This window comes from Wolffia australiana, chromosome 19 (genome assembly GCF_029677425.1).
Source record: "Wolffia australiana isolate 7733 chromosome 19, ASM2967742v1".
NCBI lineage: Eukaryota > Viridiplantae > Streptophyta > Magnoliopsida > Alismatales > Araceae > Wolffia > Wolffia australiana.
In genome coordinates this window covers 7,239,515-7,255,469 of record NC_135853.1, presented here as the reverse complement: position 1 = coordinate 7,255,469, position 15,955 = coordinate 7,239,515, and the positions used below count along the sequence as shown (strand labels likewise).

Sequence of the window (15,955 nt, the reverse complement as noted above, 5' to 3'; positions counted from 1 at the left end):
CTGTGAAGAGTGGAGAGAGTGGAGAGATAATGAAGATAGAAATGCCATAAAAGTTCAACCAAGCCAACGCATAAAATATGAATTCCAACTCAAATACAAGTGACCAGATCTTCTAGTATCTGACCTCCCTTTAAGTCAAATGATCAACTTAAGTATTTAAAGATATACTCTCCAACCTACAAGAAATAATCATATTAAGGTCATAAAATCTATGTACCTGAGACGAAATCCAACTTCATCTATAATTCTGCTAGCATCATCTCGTTGAGGCTTACCATATTAATTATTGACCTTACTCTTACTGTTCATCTTTTATGGTTTTATTACCTTATTTTTTAATTTAAATTATGCCGTGATTAACATATTTCTATGTTGGTTTTTCAAATGTTCTGGAGGGCCTCGGACAAGAGTTTAGGCTTCTGGGTGCTCTTACCATCCATTCTTGTATGTGGCTTGAGAAATTAAATAAAATCAGCGAAGGGGAAATCCCTTAATGTCAGAACTAGGGAATGGCGCATACGGGGTGTGACGCCTCGGATGTGATGGAACGGATGACAGAACGTGACAAATGTGACCTGACAAAACTGTCGTCACGTCACCGTCCCATCACGTGTCCCAGCATATACAAAAAAACCCATCATGTTCTGTCACACGTACCTCCATTTGGCGTCCTGTCCCATCCGCATCACCGTGATGGCATCACCGTCACCGGTGACGTGAAAAAACCCTACATTAAAAAAAATTCGCAGGCTGCGAGCTTGCAACGACCATTTTTTCTGAAACTTACAGACTTTAGCATTGCAGAATCTCGTCGGCTGGGTCACCGGGAGGGCGCCCTAGCTTCCTCTTTGGGCTGTAAGTTTTGTGATTTTTTCTTGTTTTCAGTCATGATCTCCTATGATTCCTCGTCAATTTACCTCATGATGTTGTTTTTGACGTGATTAACGGCAAGATTAGGTTCTTGAACATTATTCCACTGAATATTGAATCTGAAATTTTAATTTTTTTTCTCAATCACATCAAGATTAGCTCCCAAATAGTATTCTCATGAAAATTGAAACTTAATTTTGCTGTATGATTTGGGGTTTCACTTTTAACTTCTTCATTTCATCTCATATTGAGCTAAAACCTATTTTGTTGGAGTCAGAAGGCCAAAATGAGTGTAACATCTTTCTGAGGCAAGTTTTTTAAGGTCTTCATCTAGCGTTCAACCAAATGACTCTATGACTCTATTTTATCTCATGATTTTTAGTATTTCATCCTTGTTCTAATATATTATTTTGTCTTAAAAAACTATGCATTTGTACTTAATAATACTGGTTCTAATGGTGCAATGTATTTTGAATTAAATCAGTCTCAGGCATTCTGACATATACATTAGTACTTATTAAAGGGTCACTCCAAAGGGTGCAGGATATGTAAATATGAAATGTGATTCTGGTATAAAATTGAGGGAGAGAGAGTGAGAGATAGAGACAGAGGAGATAAATAACTTCTTTTATGAATATCGAGTAATTAAGAAATCTGTTACAGGAAGTACAATCAAGAAGAAGATCTTACTTTTTCTCATGAAGAGTTAGGTTAACCTGAGGGGAGGAAAAATGATGATAAGGATATCCGGACTAAGATCTAAGATAGGGAAGAGAAGGACGAGAGAGTTGGATTATCTTCATCGTGCTCCCCACAAAAAAGTACAAGATCTAGGTGCTAATGAATCAAAGTAGAATATCATAGTTTATACTTTGGGTCTTTCAATACTAACTGTTGATCCTACTAATTAGCTTTACCTATCTTAAATTTTTAAGCACTTCTGTGCAATCTTATTAGATTATGGGAAAAATGTATATGCTCTAGGATGAGAGATTTAGCAAGAACATTATAGTCCCATTTAGCGGCAAGATTAGGTTCTTGAACGTTATTCCACTGAATATTGAATCTGAATTTCATGATTGATTCGTCGGAATAGCTCGTGTTTTTCTTTTTATTCGCCTTGACCTCTAGATTAGCTCTCAAACAGTATTCTGATGAAAATCAAAACAATTTTTCCGTATGATTTGGGGTTTTCACTTGTAACTTCTTCATTTCATCTCAGATTGAGCTGAAACCTATTTCGTTGGATTCAGAGGTACAAAATGACTCTATGAATTTTATAGTTTTTTATGGTTTTCATCCAGCGTTCAGACCAAATGACTCTATGAATTTGTGTTGATGCTTCACATATCTATTTTTCCCAAATAGTTTTTACTTTGTAATTTTTTAATGATTCTTAATTTTCAATTTTCAATTGAGGTATGACACATAATTGAGTTATCTGGCTTGATTTATTAATCTCTATGAAGCATATATCTTGTTATATATTTTATCTCATGTTTTTTAGCATTTCATTCTGGTTCTAATATGTTATTTTGTCTTAAAAAACTATTTTTCTATGACCCACAATCAAATGTGTCCCATTCCATATAACAGAACCCAAGGCCATGGGCTTAAAGTGTCACTAGTCCAGCCAACGGGGTCTGCCACTTTCCTTGGGATGTCACAAGACCCATTTGATGAGTCAGACACGTCAAATGGGTGTTTAGTGTTCCGGTCATCAATAGGTTGCTCCATTGCTCTTGGACACGCGAAGCACGACACATCCAATATATAGAATTTAATAAGAAGAGATAAAACCCCGTCGTAGACAGTGTTTTCATGTTTTATGGGAATCAAATCAAATGCACCTATTGTGTCACTTGGGGTGGTCATCATGATGATCATAGCTCTAGGTTGATGATCATCCTGATGTCAATCTGTGGGATTATTTCATTCATTTTTATGGGATGAGAAACTCTAGGGAAGAGAACATTGGCGGTCATGATGATGATGTTGATCATGGTGATGGTGATGATGATCTAGCTCTATCTTTTAGGAAGAACAAATTCTGAGGGAAAAATATATTTGGAAGATTATTTTTTTTATCTAGAAACTTTGATTTAGAGTCGTAGGATTCTTGTACACGTCTGTCAATTTAGTCCGTCATGATGATCATCATTGTTATGTTCATGGTGATGGTGACGATGTTTGAGCCAGGGAGTACTTTTTTTTGTTTTGAGCTACTCTAAGGAAAATTCTGAAGGAAAAAATGTAGGAAGATTGTATCTAAAAACTTTGATTTAAGGGGAGAGGATTATTATACATATCATGGTTTCTTTGCTGCAAAAATTTTGATTTAAGGGAGGACGATTATTGTATATATCAGTCATTTTAAGCGGTGATGATGTCTATTTTGGCGGATCATTCATGTGAAAGGAAGTTGAAAATAATGGAAATGGTGATGTCATTGCAGAGAAAATTTTAATAATGCTTTAGGAACTTTATATAAGGAGAGATTTGTAAATATTAGTAAGTTTAGATGGCTGTGATGATTGTAAATAGAGAGCCAGGATTGGGAAACGACATTTTCCATTTTACCTTTTGGTAGGGTTAACAAATAAAATTTAGTTTTTTTTCTCCGTCCCTCCTAACTCACCTACAGGTCACACCGTTCATATCATATTTTCAGAATGTTCAGCGTGTTTATTGAATGTTTAAGAATTTCATTGTATCCTATTGTTTCTTTCATGGAGACTTATTCAATGTTTACTTTGTGTTATATGTCATAAGAATGTTTGAATGTAGGTAAATGAGTTAATCTTTGAATTTAACAAAATGAGCATTTTTAGAATGATGCTCATGCACTGTTCTGACTTTTGCAATGAGCAGAGCAAAGTTTATCTCTTCTCTATGAACCAGTCGTCGATGGAAACTCCAAGTGGCGACATGTGCGTTGACTTGGCAGTAGAATCATTGTCAAAGGATGTTCGGTAAGCCCATCTACCCTTGGTTGGGACTTCACGTACCAAATGCAAAGGGAAGACAGAAATATTGAGATCTTTCACAGAGGTTGGGTCAGGCATATGGGTGTGCGTATTATGTCGCGACCAAAAAGTTGACCCACTACGGAATAGGTTGAAGCGATGACAAGACGGGTCGACAAACATATTTGAAGGCACTTGCAGTTCAATCATGGTAGAATGTATAGTTAGCTGAAGGGCACTGATCCCGATCAACGGACGATAGTTGAGGCGTACGGGCAGTGTAGTGTAGTCTCAAAGACGCTAGAAAAGATGAAGGAGATCATAGCATAATTTTTTTGTCTCACGGACTCCCCATGGGCCATCGTGGATAGTGTGGGGTTCAAGATTATGTGGAAATACACTGTTGAGAGGACAGTTGACCCACCAGGATTGAAGACAATAAAGGCTGCAACACATAAGTTATACGGGGTCATGAAGGGGAGGCTCGTAGAGTTATCAGCAAATGTCCCCATGGTCTCATTGACAATGGATGCGTGGACTGCTGAGAATTTGTGTGGTCTTCTCAGCATCACAGTTCATTGAGTAAACCACCGGTGGGAACTATGTGAATGTGTACTTGCTATATGCAAGCTAGTGGGGAAACACAATGGGGAAACATGTTGGATGACTTCTGTTTGAAGATGAAGGTCAATGACAACCCATCATGCTTCATTCTGTGTCGTAATGCCTTATTGCAACTCTAACCTTTCTAATGTAGGTTGGCTTTATCACTACAGACAATGCATCAAGCAATGGGCGGATGATATCATTGCTCGCGAAGGATCTCAAGTCAGTGAATGACCGTTTCATAGTGGACCAACATGTTCCATGTGCTCCGACGTGCTGAACATTATTGTTCAAGATGCATTGAAGTCGTTGCGTATGTCAGTGAATACACCTCCTCCTTGGATTGCGGACAACTGCATAGCGAACGAAGTAAAGGATACTTCAGACGACACTGACATAGATGATTTGGATGCTATGCGCGAGGCGATGGCAAGTCATGCAAAAATGGTGATTCATGATAGTGCCCTTGTCCTGGGGGATGCGGTTGCCCGTTTGAGAAACTTAGTGACAAGCATCCGAGCATCAACTCAACGACGCCAACAGTACATGAAGACGTGCAAAGACATGCAAAATAATCACAACCAAATCTCATTAGACTATCCAACATGGTGGAACAGTATGCATGACATGTTACATGCCGCATTGGAGAAGCGAGATATCATCAATTTTATGGCTTTACAAATCTCGTACATAGCAGATCAGGACATGAGACTCTCACGTGACAAGAGGGAAATGTTGACTGACTTCTGTGACATACTAGGGCCATTTTACAGGATGAAAAACTATGTCAGTGGCTCGAAGATAGTGAGAGTCATGGAAGTCCTTTGCATTCTGAAGGCGTTGATGAAACATATTGATTTAGTGTTGCATAAGTTTGATATTTATACAATCTTCATGTCAGAAAGAAAGATGACCGCTTGTCAAATTGCATCTATCCGACAAGCTTGTGAGAGCATGAAGTGTAAGATGTTGAAGTATGAGTCAATTATTTCGAAGAACCATGCAATGAAAACAACAACCATTCTTGACCCTTTCAAAAAGGGATCATCACTCGATCCTAGCATCATTCATGATGAATTGGCATTTCTCCGCTGACTTATGCCCATGCATGGTGATAAAGATATAGTTGGTAATGACCCTGAGGACTATGACTGGCTCACTGAACTCATCGATGGTGTAGCACCAGCTAGGGAGAAGGAACGACGGGTACCGACTCCAACGGAGAATTGGAAACTTATCTCCAATCAACGGAAAGAAAAAACATGGAGACAGCACTAGGATGGTGGGCATGCATAGGCTCACAAACTTACCCTCGACTATCTACCCTAGAGAAAGAGTTTCTCTCAATATGTGCGACTAGTGCCCCAGCAGAGCATTTATTCTCCACAAGACGTGCAATCGTCACTTTCAAGAGGGCACGCCTTACTGCTGAAAGCATTGGGCTCCTGGTCACAATGAAGTTTTAGAACTCCATCATGATCACCTAGATCTCAAGTTCGTCATTGTGATTTTTTATGGAAGTATATGTGGGCTCTAAGACACACTCACATTCAACATATGTTTCAATATTTTTTGGGTGCAATCATTTATAATTTTCCTCAAGAACGTATTACTCATGTATGTTTTTCATGGTCGTTACTGCAACTATTTTTTTCATTTTTTATGGTTTACATTACTTTCCAGTAACCCAATTACTAACTTACTTTTTCCAATTTTCTAGAGTTGTCGTCCTCGCAGATGGGTGGATAGCATTTTTGCAGCTTTTCTCTCGGTGCATATCTTGATGACTGAACGTAGCATTTGAAGCAGTTTTAAAAAATAGTGGTGCTCCGGGCTGAAGTTTGTTGAGGAAAGTCTTTGGAGGAATGGCTAAGACCACTAAAAAAATTACAAAAATTAGTGAAATTTTAATTTTATGGTGCCCTCCATTTTGGCATATGTTTTAGTGAAATTCTTTGAAAAATTTCTACCAATCCGGCATATGTTTTGATGTGAACATATACTGCATCATACTTTTAAATGTATACTTTAAAAAATTGTTTCAAAATAACCACGTAAAAATCAAATTTAAACTCATTGTAATACATGTCCCAATCCTTTGCTTTAGGTTCACCCAGGTTTCAAAATTATTTTAATGTTCATTAATGTCGGGATGGGTCCCCGAATTTTTCATAATTTTTCTGGAAATTAATTGAATTTTTTGGAAATTTTTTGTTGAAGAAAATAATTTTTAAGTGGAAAATAGATCAACTTATCAAGAAAATAGGATATTACGGTAATATCTACAGTTAGTGGTATACTTTTAAAATTTTCATATGGTTTTTACTGGGGAAAATTTAAAGGAAAGAAAATTTGAGGGATATAACTCCAATTATTTATAGGTGGCGTCAGTTTGAAAATGCAAAAAAACATGTACTTCTGTGCAAAATGACAGAAAAGCGAAACATTTAAAAATACTGATTTTTAAAAGTATGTAGAAATAACGTCACGGCTGTCATCCATGATGGCCGTTCCATCACGTCACGCATCCTGGGCTCCCCGTCATCGTCATGTCACCATCACGCCCCCTTCGTCATCCATCACCATCACCGTCAAGTACCCCTCAAACCATCGCCGTCACCGTCACTTTATCCGCCACATTTTTGTCAGAGTGACGTGTGACATGACGGATGACGCTTGTCGATCCCTGGTCGGAACCTAATAGTAGACAAAAATCATATAAAAATAGTAGTGTCAAAAATAGTAGTTCAGTGTTTCTAACTGCTATTAGTACTTAGAAATACTACTTAATACTACTGGTATTAAGTTGACATTTTTCTAACAACTACTGACAGTGCCTGGTGGTCACTGGTCACCGCTTCCAGCCTTAATTTATTAACTAATAATTAGGTTTTTTAATGAGTTTGTCTGTATGAGTGTCGTTTTTAATTGTCCTAGTTAGTATTAACTTGACTTAGTACAAAGAGATTAGTAGACACTTTCAGCTCGATCATATTTCTCTATTTATGAACTCCGTTCCACTAAATGAACATATACTTAGACATAAAGATTCTGATAGCGTATCATTAACATATTCAGTCCTCATCTAGGTATAGTTATTGTATAATTACAACATTAAGGAATAAAAATCATTTAAAAATTTTAATGGAGGTTTTTTATGAATCTAAAATTTAACAAACACATTATTTGAAACATTTTACAGTTATATGTGTTATGCTTGTTAAACAAGTAGCAGACATTTTTGACATAAAATATGGTATTCATTGATATACTGACGACCAGTGGAAGAAGATAAATAGGCAGTCCATTATTATCAACATTTCTATGTCAAAATGTTCTTTTCATTAATTAGCTGCAGTCATAACAACATCGTGTAGATTGCCCTTGACACAATGATCCAGAAGTTTTCACGTCTTTTACTCCTTTATCCTCTAGATACACATTTTTTAATATAATTGGTGATATCAATATTTATCTCTAGACAATACTGCCTTAGTATCTTAAAGCTGATGAGGAATATACTTTGACTTTTACCATTTGAGATTTCTAAAAAATGTGTAACATTGCTAAGACATTTAAACTGAAATATTTTGTTTTTATTTTCAGGATATTATTCCATCCATGATTTTTAATGCTCTATAAACCATTTTATAAAACAGTAAAAATCATTTTATTAAGCTAGGTTGATAACATTAGGTTCAACTAACTCTGAACGAAGTCCTAAATCAAAGAAATATATAATTGATGATTCTTGGCATGAACATTTCTGACATATGAAAATGGAGAGGAACAATCATACTTATTTATTGATCAGCACTTGAATCTGCATAATCGAAAGAGCTATTAATTTTAAATTTTTTCAATTAGCAATTGAGTCTTTCCTTTGAGTTTGATGCAAAAAAATTTCCATGCTTCTTCTGTTTATCTTCCCATCAAGGTTTTTCATGTATATCTTTTGGTTCCTTCAACAACTTCTGGCCTGAAGTTTTTCTTCTTCACTCTATGTCGTGTTGGCTAACATTCTTTTAACCCAAAACATTACTTCTTTGCTTTCCAAGACCCACTTTCTTTTTATTTTGTGTTCTACCGTTTTCATTGTATATTTCCAGTTACTATCAAAGTTATGGGAAAAAGAGGATGAAACATAGGACTGCTAATCTGTCAAACATGGGAGTAAGAAACATGAGATACATGGCTTGATTTTGATATCTGGCTAAAGACTAAGCCTGTCTTTATTTTGTTTATTCTTTCTACTTTATTTTCTGGTATTACTTAGGCATTTAAATTCTCGGTAGTAAAAATGGTCTTCGCACAAAAGGTTAATTGATAACTAAGAATGTAATAAGATCAAGAAATCTTGCAATTTATAGAGATAGAGATAGAAACAGAGGTAGAGAGAGAGAGATAGAGTTAGATATAGATACAGAGAAAAAGAGATAGAGAAACACATGGAGATGGATACTGTCACCTTATTGGAATGAATCTCTTGATTCTAGTAAGTTATGGTTCAATGATCAGAAATTTGATCATATTTGTGAATATTACTTGTCAAGTATATTTACTAGTCAACATAAGCTAACCATGCTTGACTTTATGAAATAGCATTGTGCAGGGTTTGGGTGGGGCAGTCAGGCCGGGCTCACTGGTCGATCCGATAGAAAGTCTAACCAATCCTTGACAAGGACTTCTGGCCAAGTCGTGTACTCGAACCAAGGGTTGGCTCCGGCTGGCAGCCCCACCACCTACCTACCCTCTAGGTCAAGTGGTATTCAGGTCAAGTGTTATGATATTTACAACTAATTTCACAGTTTAATTGCATCAATCCTTAATTATATATATTTAATTGTGTATAAATCAATTCTTACTGAGCTGACCACATCTAGAATCATGGGCCCTCTCGGGTCGACCCGACGAAACCCTTGCCGAACCTGCCTCTAGAACCTAACACAACAGGTCAGGTTGGTCGATCCGCGACGCGACTAGACCTGATAACCCAATTATGGAAGGGTCAGAGATCAATGGAATGATGATGGTATTGATATCATATTCACAAAGGTGGATCAACTATCTAGGCTCCTCTAGAACCTAAAGTCAAGAGTTAGGGTTTATTGCAAGATATTTATAGAGAGTAGGAGAGAGAATCCAAAAGGCACCCCCATGTTAACAGTCCATAAAAAAGAGATATAAGATATTCCAATCAACACTTTGGAATAACTCTTGACTATGCTAGATAACCTTCATCAAAATGATATTCCAAGCAACCTTTCTAATTTTTCATCAAAATCTCAATCTCCTAGCTGAATCTTTTATTACTAAAAAAAAAATTCAAAGAACTGGAGGCTAAACTGAGCCTTAGTTGGAAGTTACCCACCTTTTTCTGGTTTCTGTAGTGATAAGTGTGTCATCATTCTGCATACTTCTGATGCTGATTTTATTTACATAGGAATCTAATTGAACCAAAATTAGGCCTGGCCCAATAACGGCATGATCGATTTTGGGGACGAAAGAATGTGATCCTCCCAAGGGCTTGTCAGCTCAGTCAGATTCAATCCGGAATAGGGGAACTTGTCAGTGTCATTGAGCCCTGTTGGCAATGACGACGACGTTCATGATGATACATTTTTAATGTGGTGGACAAAGATATTGACGGTGTATGAGGGACCGCTGACGGCAATTTCAACCGTCAACTTAGTAAAATTATAGTTAGAAGATCATGGGCCCCGTCAATATCAACGCCGTTGGGACCAACAAACCCTGGTCTGGAATTGCTGATTTGGGTTCCACCCCATTCACATATATTCTATGTCTCTAATAGACCCCCGATCGGGGAACATATCATATTCCCGGATAACGTTATTCGGGCCCTCAATGTAGATCAATCTGTAATGCAGCAAAGCTAATAATTTGGGATTATAAAAAGAAACAGACAACAGTATCAAGACATAATAAGCTACATCCACCCCATTCACATATATTATATGTCTCTAATAGACCAACAATCTGGGAACGTATCATATTCCCGGATAACGTTATTCGGGCCCTCAATGTAGATCAATCTGTAATGCAGCAAAGCTAATAATTTGGGATTATAAAAAGAAACGGACAGCAGAATATAGACATAATAAGCTATATGCACAAGGTTCACTCCAGGTCTATCTCAAAACTCTCAATTCTATTATTTTTCAGAATGGTCTCCAGAGTATGTACAAAAGCTACCACCATTTTTTAGCCGATAACATATGCACAGTTAAAATGGGATATATAACCTCAACCCAGATGGGTTTGAGGTTAATTAAAGAACAAATATATATATCAGGACGTAAGAGATCCATCCTTGAAGCCCAGAAATTACCCACTATTTACCTTAATCTCCATCAGCTCCTCAACAGGTTGGCGACATATAGGGCAGTTGCTTGAGTGTAACCGAAACGTTTTCGCGCATTCGCTGCACATACACTAAAAAAAGAAGGAAATCTACGTAAGAAGGCGGAACAAAAGCTATGCAAGGAGGGCAGTGACTGTAATTATAGAAATCTATATCATACCATATGTCGGCATGGCATGACCGCAGTATCCCTAGGCTCGGACATGCATATAACACATTCTTTGCCCAGATCGTCGCCGTCTACTTCCTCATTTGCGCTGCTCGCGAGGCCGAAAATCTCCCTCAGCTCATATCTTTCCCCATCAACCCATAATATCTGCTTAATTACTTTCACTTTGAAGGTATCGCCGCCGCCTTTCTCGATCACCGCTAACGTGATTTGCGCTCCGGAATCCGCCAAAGACTGAGGCTGCTTGTCAACAGTGGTGGTGGTCACCGGCTCTGACCAAGCTTTGGCACACACCACTAGAGGGAAGACGTCTTCCCGAGATGGTTTTGATAGAGTTTCGAGCTCGAAGAATCCAAGGTCGATGCCGTGCCCGGACGACTGGCAGAACTTTTGTCCATGCCCTTTTTGAAAGGTCTCAGTGATAGGAGAATAAATATCAGGATACATGGGCACGAAGTCGCACTTCTCCCCTTCTTTGGCAAAGTAATATATTGTTATACTGCACGTTGAAAAACACGTGTTAAGGGCTAATATTAGGAAGTTTTCATCTGATAAAAGGATGGAACAATTTTACGAATGTGCCAATTCAGGGAAAATTAAAGTACTTCAAGTATTCAGATCTGGATTCATATTGGACGATAACGATGGATGATGACAATACTCATCGTCATTCGTAGAATTACTTGATGAAGAATTAATAATCTCCTAGTCATCTCATCATTTGTCTGGTCATTCATCTCATTGTTCGTCGCGGATGATGAAATTCAGAGATGATAATATTGTTTGCAAAAACAAATTCGGAGATGATAATGACAAAGAAGGATTCATATAGGTCGATAACGATGAACGATGATAATAACAATGACCCATCCTCATTGACATTCATAGAATTACTTGATTTAGAATAAATAATCTCCTAGTCATCTCATCATTTGTCTGGTCATTCATCTCATTGTTCGTCCAGGATGATGAAATTCAAGGATGATAATATTGTTCACAAAAACAAATTCAGAGATGATAATGACAAAGAAGAATAAATCACCCTCACCCTACCTTAAGAATCACTACTCTAAGAATAAGCATGCCAAGAAGCTGCAAAGCCCAAGTAACGGCCCGAATATACGCGTGTGGGATGGAATGATCAAGATTGGCCAGGGGGAAAACTCAATATAAAGGTGGGAGATCCTGATCAAATACCATTGACCAAGAATTCATTTAGCTGCTGAGACGTGGCTGGACTTCAGGAGATCTTTCCAGATCCAGAAGAGAGCAAGGAGCCGCTTTACTCTCCCGCTCTGTTTATCCTTCTTCTTTCGTTCTTCCTCTCTTTCACAGTTCTTCAGACTTGATTTCTTGTTCTTAACATAGACTGGTACTGCATTTCTTCCTTTAATTCCAATTAAAGGAATGATCATTGCAATCAATTTCTTCTCATATCGTGACAGATCCGTAGCGGATCATATCAAATTTGGCAATTACCTTGATAGTTCCATAGCGAACGTTATCACATCACCATCCGTTTATGAAGAAACCTTATATTCATATTCGTCATCATTTGTCCAAGCCCAAACATAGATGACAAAATTCAGGGATAATGCCGATGATAATGAATTTCTCATCATCCGTCAACTTTATTCTGGGGCTAAAAGTGAGAAAATGAGATCGGAGGTACCCGGTTCAAAAATCTCTAAAGAAAGACCTCATCCTACACTACTTCAGAAATTTTCAGCTTTTCACCACCTTCTGCAAATTAACATAATAAGGCTTAAGAGCTCATGTCTGAGGATCAGACAATATCCTCCAAGATAAACGATTCTTGAGAGTACAATGTCAGCGCAACAGCGATTGCTAATATAAAATTTTAAATACTGTCCCTCCAACTTATAAACGGAAATACCCAGAAAATCCCAGGATACACAGTCAACATGAGAAACTTTCGAGTTAAAGGTCTACAATAGCTTCTCCAGTAAACTAGACATCACTAAAGAAAGAGAAAGATAAAAATACAAATTAAGCAAGTACTCCATTGCATCTCCTGATAGAAACACCAGTGACTAAAAAAGGAAACGAAAAAATAAAGGAAGACAGGATCAACAACCCAGTTGAGTCGCAGCATGCATTTTCTACCCTAGTTTGTGTTTTTGAACAAAAGTTTTAACTCTTTTCGAAACCAAACAAACAGTCCTAGTAACATTGAAACAATGAAAGGTTTTTCCAGCATCGTTTAGGGTCAATGACAGAACTCCCGATTACCTGACGTTAAATTCGAAAAGAAAAATCAAGAAAGGAGTTATTTTATGGACTAACCTTCCATCAAGCAGAGCATCAAAAGTGAAGGAAACGAGCCAGTGCTCCGGATTCTGCTCATCTCTGCGCAGAGAAATCGTATCCTTGTGCAAATTGATGTTGTTCTTTATCTTAACAGCCTGCTGATGCTCCACGTAAGGCGCCGGCGGGTGCTGAGGAACCATGTTCGAAGAAGAAGCAGAAGGATAAGTAATTGGAGCAGACGAAGGCCACCAAGCGCCCCCTTGATTCACCGTATAATACTGATAATTCGATCTTCCAGGAAGATTTCCACTTGGAGGATACTGATAATAGTAGTTGTAACCGTTCGGCTGAGGTCCAGGGTAGGGGACAGCCCCCTGGTAAAGCCCTTCAAGGTGATGAGGGCGGTTGGAAGCGCCCTGGTACGGCAAATTGGCAGGCAAGACATAGCGTGGCGGCGGCGGTGGCGGCGGCGAGAACACGGGGACCGGATCAGGTGCTGGACCGGATGACGGAGGCAGGGGCGGCGGGTGGGGAGGGAGGTTGTACTGGTACCGTTGTGGGTACATCCAGTCGTCCAGCCTCTTGCTCCAGCCTTGCCCCATGGCGATGGCTGTCTTTGACGAAGAACAGCAGCAGAAATCTCAAAATATCAATCGCAACGCAGATGATATGAAGAAATTTCAATCTCTGATGAACAGGACTTTTAGGAATAGAGATCTTCGTGAAAGAAGAACAGCAGAATATCTGAAATGAAGAAATTTCGATATCTGATGAACAGGACTTTTAGGAATAGAGATCTTCGTGAAAGAAGAACAGCAGAATATCTGAAATGAAGAAATTTCGATATCTGATGAACAGGACTTTTAGGAATAGAGATCTTTGTGAAAGAAGAACGGCGGAGTATCTGAAATGAAGAAATTTCAATCTCTGGTGAACAGGACTTTTAGGAATAGAGATCTTTGTGAAAGAAGAACGGCGGAGTATCTGAAATGAAGAAATTTCAATCTCTGATGAACAGGACTTTTAGGAATAGAGATCTTCGTGAAAGAAGAACAGCAGAATATCTGAAATGAAGAAATTTCAATCTCTGAGGGACAGGACTTTTAGGAATCTAGAAAAAAGAACAGCATATATAGATGAAATTGAAGGAATTTTGATCTCTGAGGGTAGGAATGGAAGAAATCACGATCTCCGGGTAAGATGAACCGTAGAAGCCTCAGAATTCCGATCTCAAGTGGAGACAAAATGAAGAAATTTCAATCTCCGTTATACACAAATTGATGGAATCGCGATCACCGCGAAAGAAGAACAACAGAAACCTCAGAATCTCAAGGGAGGCGAAATGCAGGAATCTTGTTATCCGATAAAGAAGAGCCGCAGAATCTCAGAATCTCGATCTGAAAAGAGATGCTATACAGAAGTATTGATCTCCAATGAAGAACAACCGCAGAAAACTCTGAATCTCGATCTCCAGAAAGACGAAATCCAGGAATCTTGATCTCCGATGAACAAGAACCGCAGAATCTCAGAATCTCGATCTGAAAAAAGATGGTGTGCACATGTATCGCGCTCAAATGAAGAAGAAGCGCAGAAATCTCTGAAACTCAATCTCCAGAAAGACTAAATGCATGAATTTTGATCTCCGATGAAGAAGAACAGCAAATGCTCAAAATCTCGATCAGAATAAAGATGCTGTGCACAAGTATCGATATCCGATGAAGAACAAGAGCAAAAATCTCTGAATCTCGGTTTCCAGAAAAATGAAATGCATGAATTTTGATCTCCGGTGAAGAAGTACCGAAGAATCTCAGAATCTCGATCTGAAAAAAGATGATATGCACGAGTCTCGATCTCCGGTGAAGAAGAAGCGCAGAAATCTCTGAATCTCGATCTCCAGAAAGACGAAATACATGAATTTTGACCTCCGGTGAAGAAGAACCACAAATGCTCAAAATCTCGATCAGAGTAAAGATGCTGTGCACAAGTATCGATATCCGATGAAGAACAAGAACAGAAATCTCTGAATCTCGATCTCCAGAAAGACGAAATACTTGAATTCTGACATTCGGTGAAGAAGAACCACAAATGCTCAAAATCTCGATCAGAGTAAAGATGCTGTGCCCAACAATAGATATCCGATGAAGAACAAGCGCAGAAATCTCTGAAACTTAATCTCCAGAAAGACGAAATACCTGAATTTTGACCTCCGGTGAAGAAGAACCGCAGAATCTCAGAATCTCGATCTGAAAACAGATGCCGTGAACAAGTATGATCTCCGAAGAACAATTGTAGGAATCGCAATCTCCAGGGAAGAAGAATTGCAGAAATCCCTAAGTCTTCCAAATCGCCCTCCGCGTTGAAACTCCAGCGAAGTAATAGTAGTCCGACTTGGCACGCGTCTTCCCAAGCGCGCGATTAACTTATTTAACGAGTTCGGATATCAGTTATATTAATGAAAATAGCTAATTTCTCGAAAGATTAATAATTTTTTTTAAATTTTGATAAACCCAAATTCATTGGCCCAGCCCAAATTCCTGGACCAGCACAGTATATTTTATTATTTGAGATTACTAGTGGACTAATTAACGAAATTCTCATTTCTTTAACATGATTTAGTCCACCCATGCCAAGAGAATATCATTATTTTGACTTTTACTTTGGTAAAAGTCAATCTTATTTTGACCCAAA

At 38.3% G+C, this 15,955-nt stretch overlaps 1 protein-coding gene across 1 annotated transcript; it reads right to left on the bottom strand.

Moving 5' to 3' along the window:
* Positions 1-10,595: 10,595 nt before the first annotated feature.
* Positions 10,596-15,679, bottom strand: LUL4 (RING/U-box superfamily protein). The gene is made up of 4 exons (XM_078590465.1): positions 15,460-15,679; positions 13,304-13,877; positions 10,988-11,495; positions 10,596-10,898 (listed from the first exon to the last, which is right to left on the bottom strand). The coding sequence occupies exons 2-4, from the start codon at positions 13,867-13,869 to the stop codon at positions 10,791-10,793; spliced, it is 1,182 nt and encodes a 393-aa protein (XP_078446591.1). The 5' UTR covers positions 13,870-13,877; positions 15,460-15,679; the 3' UTR covers positions 10,596-10,790.
* Positions 15,680-15,955: the final 276 nt, after the last annotated feature.